The sequence below is a fragment of the Ciconia boyciana genome, chromosome 29 (genome assembly GCF_034638445.1).
Source record: "Ciconia boyciana chromosome 29, ASM3463844v1, whole genome shotgun sequence".
NCBI lineage: Eukaryota > Metazoa > Chordata > Aves > Ciconiiformes > Ciconiidae > Ciconia > Ciconia boyciana.
This window is the reverse complement of record NC_132962.1, coordinates 1,323,578-1,328,108: the sequence shown is the minus strand read 5'-3', so window position 1 is coordinate 1,328,108 and position 4,531 is coordinate 1,323,578. Positions and strand designations below refer to the sequence as shown.

The following is a 4,531-nucleotide window of genomic DNA, read 5'->3' as shown; positions in this document are numbered from 1 at the left end:
GCGTGTGGGGCCCAGACCCCGCATCCATCAGGCCCCAGTAGTGAGGCAGGGGAGACATTCCCAAGTTCGGCCTTTGGGGGGTGAAATATTCCCCTTACAGGCACTTTTTGGCATTTCACAGCCCCACCCAGGGCGGTTTTCCTCTCCCGGGTTGGGATTCGGTTCCGTTGCCAGCACACAGGAGAAGGCAGAGCCCCCCCCCCACACCTGCCCCACACCCTTTCCCTTCCAGCCAGCCCCAAAGCTGCGCTAATAATATGTAATAAAAATAAAAGCTAATGCACCTTTATTGCCATGGCTGGGTGACCTCTTCCTTGCTCACCCTGTGCTCCTTCCCGGTCCTCCAAGGGCTTTTACCAGCGATGGCTGATGGTCATCCCCGTTGACCAAATTATCCCAGTTTTACCTGAAATCATTTTTCCACCCTCTTGAGCATCTTTTCAGGGTTCTCCTCTCCCTGCCAAGAGCTCACATCACCTTGGCATCAACAAACCTGCTCTAAATTCAGCATTGCTCTCCAGCTGATTTCTGCCTCCTCCCTCCATATCCCCCCAAAAGTGGATTTTTAAAAATGATTCTTTTACTATATTTTTAGAAAGACTTCTCATCCCCTTTCCCCAGAATCCCTTCCCGTGGGGCAGCTTTCATATGCAGGGCACCGGCTGCACCTCTGCTTGGCCGAAACCTCGTCATAAACGGCCTTGACGAAGCTGCTGGAGGATCTGGAGTTGTAGGAATTGTTTTTCACCCCATGACGACTCTTTTTTTTCCTCCTCTGAGCATCCGTTGATGGTGATTTTTTGGGTGTAATTGAGGATTTCAATGCTTTTGACCGGTGTCTTCACCGCTGGTGGTTTCTCCCCATGGCTTGTTCTGACCCCAGATACCTTCAGCCCCCCCTACCCCGCAGCTCCCTTATTATATACAAATTAGCATGCAAATGAGGGGCCAGCTCCCCGCCCGCTGTTGGCCCATTATGAGAGGATGAGGAAGGGGAGGGTGATGCCCCGGCCCCGCTCTGGCTCAGAGCTGGGTGGCCTCTTTCTGGCAGATCCACTGCAATGCCGAGCTGCAGTTGTCAGAGCTGATCCTGTCCTCCCTCAGCATCCCGCAGCTTCTGCCTTTATCCCCGGGGCTCACCTGGAACCTGCGGGTGCAGGAGGGAGCCCGTGTCATGGCACGAGGGTCCCTCGGGTGACGGTGGAGGTGCCCACCCCAACACCCATCCCTCCCCAAAGCGCTCACCGGCTCTGGTCCAGGCGGGAGCCGTTCAGCCAGGTCCAGCCCTTCCCGGCAGAGGGGATGGAGAGGCCGATCCAGAAGTAGCGGCTGGGTTTCTGTAGGATTTCATTTAGGAAACGCTGTAACGGCAGAGCAGGCAGGTGGTGATGCTGATGTGCCACAGATCGCCATCCCAAAACAGGCTCCAGCCTGGCCCTGCACAGCCCCCACCCCAGGACCGAGCCCCACCAGTGTCCCCCACGCTCTTGACGCTGGCAAAGGCACCGTGGAGGCTTGGGCACAGGGGTGGGTGCTCACCCCAGATTTCTGGACAAGCCCCCAACCCTTCCCCAGGTGCCACCAGCCCCTCGGCTGCAGTCCTGGGACCCGTCCCACATCCCTGATGCCATCGGTCCCTTTACCAGCTCCTCCTGGTCCCCCGGCATCAGCAGCTCGGCACCCCGATTCACACAGTCCTGCTTGCTCTGGTCCCAAGGGTTCATCTCATTGGCAACCCAATAGCACTTGGTCCCATGCAGCGTCCAGCCCATGGGGCAGAGCTTGCACCCCTCACCCTCTGCAGACAGACAGACGGACAGCGCCACGCTAAGGCACCCCAGGGGAGCCTTGCATCAGCTGGGGTAGGGACAGCATGGTTTGGCCAGAGGGATGTTCCGTCATGGCTTATTGGGGGGGTCCCTGTTGAGGGGACCCCATGAGGGGGTGGGTTACCTTGCAGGGCGCACAGGCTCTTCCTCAGCCCCAGGTAGATGGATCCCACATTGGCACAACTCCATCCCAGTGACGCATTCCCGCACCCCACGGTCCCCTCGAGCTGTCCCCTCTCGACCACCAGCCAAGACACTGGGAGAGATGGAGGCTGAGCCCAGTCAGGGCCATCCTCCCTCGGGGACGGAGGGGGCACCCACGCCCTCCCACCCCCCCAAAAAAAGCCGGTGGGGGCCAACTCACCGCACACCATGAGGGACAGCACCAGGGTGGCCATCAGGACCCCGAGGACGAAGCGGGGATGGTGGGGGGCTCCTGCGAGGACACGCGCCCACCACGGGTCAAAACCCCCCTGGGGGTCTTGTACACCAGATCCTGTGGTCAGGGGAAGGGGTATGAAAAAAAGGGGGGGGCTCGAGAGCTTCTGTGTGTCTCCCACCCATCCCCAGAGAGCCCAAAGCAGGGTGTCCTGGGGCAAAGCACCTTGGTGAGACCCCCCAAAACCCTGCAGACCCCCCTGCACAAAGGGGTGACCCCAGTAAGAGACCAGCAGCAGAAGCTGGGTGTCCCCAAAGATCCCTCTGCTCCCCCTTTTGGGGTCACAGCTGAGACCCATAGCTTGGCGGAGACAGGACGGCAGCCAGCCCGCGGTGTCTGACGAGCCACAGCCTCAAGAAAAGCCCCCCCAGACCCTCCTCCCTCACGCCGTGCCTCAGTTTCCCCAGCTTGAGCAGCTCTTGGGGACCCAGCAAGCAGCATCACCCCACTTCTCCCCCTTCTCAACTCACACCGGTCATCACCACCCCATATTTCCTCTCTCCCCCCCCCCCCAATTTTTAGGGGAGGGACCAGCAGACACGACCCCCAATACCTGCATCCTGGAGGGGACCCGGGCTCCCCGCAGCACCCCGCTTGCCCAAGACCATGTAGCCATCCTCATCCTCCATGCCGCGGAAGAGCCGGGAGGGCACGGGGCTGGGCACACGGAGGAGGGGACAGGAAACCAAAGCACGGGTGACCGCTCGGGCTCGTGCTGTCGAGGTGTGAACTGGCAACGGGGCCTGAGCTTCCTGCCACGGCTAAAGACAGCAGCCCTGGGGACAGCAGCCCTGACGCCCAGGTGAGGGGCACGGCGGGGTCCATGGGGCACAGGGGGCTTTCTCTCCAGAGAAAGGAAAAGCGGGGTAGGGGGCTGTTCCCCACGGGGGAAAGGACGAGGAGCTGTGGCACAAGCTAGGGCAGGAGGAATTTGAGGCACATCAGGAACCCATGGGTCCCCACTTCTCCTGCCTCCTCATTAGCAGCTAGTTCATTAGCCTAATGAAGCACTAGTTTATCAGCTCCTGCCCTTGCTTTTCTTTCATCCTTTGCCACTCACTGGCAAGTGCCTCCACTCAGCAGGCTGCAAGGCTGCCTGCGTCCTTCCTCCCAGCCCTTCCAGGACTTAATGGCATTTACTTTATTAGCTCCAATAGGGAAAACAACCCCAAATCCATTTTGGTGAGGAGAGGAGGGGACACCAGGGGACGAGAGGAGAGCCTCTGCCCATGGCAGAAGCCTCAAAAATAGGGTCTCCCCAGCTCAGGAAGAACTAGCCCAAGAAAGATGAGGTAGGACTGCCCCAACAGCCCTCCTCTCCATCCCTGCTGCCATCTGAACCCCTAACTGGCACGCTCGAGGATGGAGGGACTGGGAGCACTGGGAAGGGGCCCTCCCGCACTGCCGCCACACCAGCACTGCACTCGCAAGGGGACACAGCGAGCTTTGTTCACCCACCATCCCTGTCGGGTTCCTCCCCAATGCCCACGGCTGCTTTCAGCTGCTTCTGGGGCTCCTGCAGCAGCACCTTCTTGAGGGGGGCAGGATTTGGGGGGTCCCCGAGAGCCCCTGTACGCAGGAAAACAAGGGGTGATGGGGAGGGACAGTGGCTTTCAGCAGAGCACGGCCCAGGGGGAGCCCCAGAACTCGCCTGGGCATGGGGCAGAGCCAGCACCCCGTGAGGGGCTCCAGCAGAGAGCTCCAGCCATCCCCCTCCAGCCTCCAGCACCCCACGCTGCCAGGGCTCCAGGGAGAAGACCCCGGGGGGCAGCCGCCACGTCACACACGTGTACCCCAACGCTCCAGAAGCTGGGATGGGAAGCGCACACAGGGGCAAGGAGGGGAACAGACAGGGCTGCCCTGAGCAGGCGCCTTCCGGAACAGAAGGGACACCCATGGCAGTTTACCATGTTTCATTTAAAAACACATCAGTAGCAAAAATAGCATCAAGATCTGTAAGCAGGGATGTTTACCATGTTGTCCTGGTTTCAGCTGAGATAGAGTTAATTTTCTTTATAGTGGCTGGTATGGGGCTATGTTTTGGATTGGTGCTGAAAGCACTGTTGATAATACAGAGATGTTTTAGTTGCTGCTGCACCAGTCAAGGACTCCTCAGCTCCCCGTGCTCTGCCAGGTGCAGAAGAAGCTGGGAGGGGGCACAGCCAAGACAGTTGATCCAAACCGGCCAAAGGGCTATTCCATACCACAGGACGTCATGCTCAGTATATAAAGCTGGGGAAGAAGAAGGAAGGGGGGGACGTTC

At 59.4% G+C, this 4,531-nt stretch overlaps 2 protein-coding genes across 4 annotated transcripts in view; both read right to left on the bottom strand.

The window, feature by feature from the left end:
• ZNF692 (zinc finger protein 692) overlaps positions 1–4,531 on the bottom strand; it is a 60,139-nt gene that overhangs the window by 38,549 nt on the left and 17,059 nt on the right. For 2 of the 3 annotated variants that reach the window (XM_072847918.1, XM_072847923.1), the window contains exon 2: positions 1,246–1,361. The gene's annotated coding sequence lies outside the window, so the exon portion shown is untranslated. Of the gene's footprint in view, positions 1–1,245; positions 1,362–1,643; positions 1,667–4,531 lie in introns of those variants that run through there. The other variant, XM_072847919.1, reaches the window with a different exon arrangement.
• LOC140644792 (killer cell lectin-like receptor subfamily B member 1B allele B) lies at positions 1,024–2,897 on the bottom strand. Its single transcript, XM_072847856.1, has 5 exons — positions 2,822–2,897; positions 2,194–2,265; positions 1,644–1,798; positions 1,246–1,361; positions 1,024–1,147 (listed from the first exon to the last, which is right to left on the bottom strand). Exons 1-5 carry the CDS (start codon positions 2,895–2,897, stop codon positions 1,024–1,026), a joined length of 543 nt encoding a protein of 180 aa, XP_072703957.1.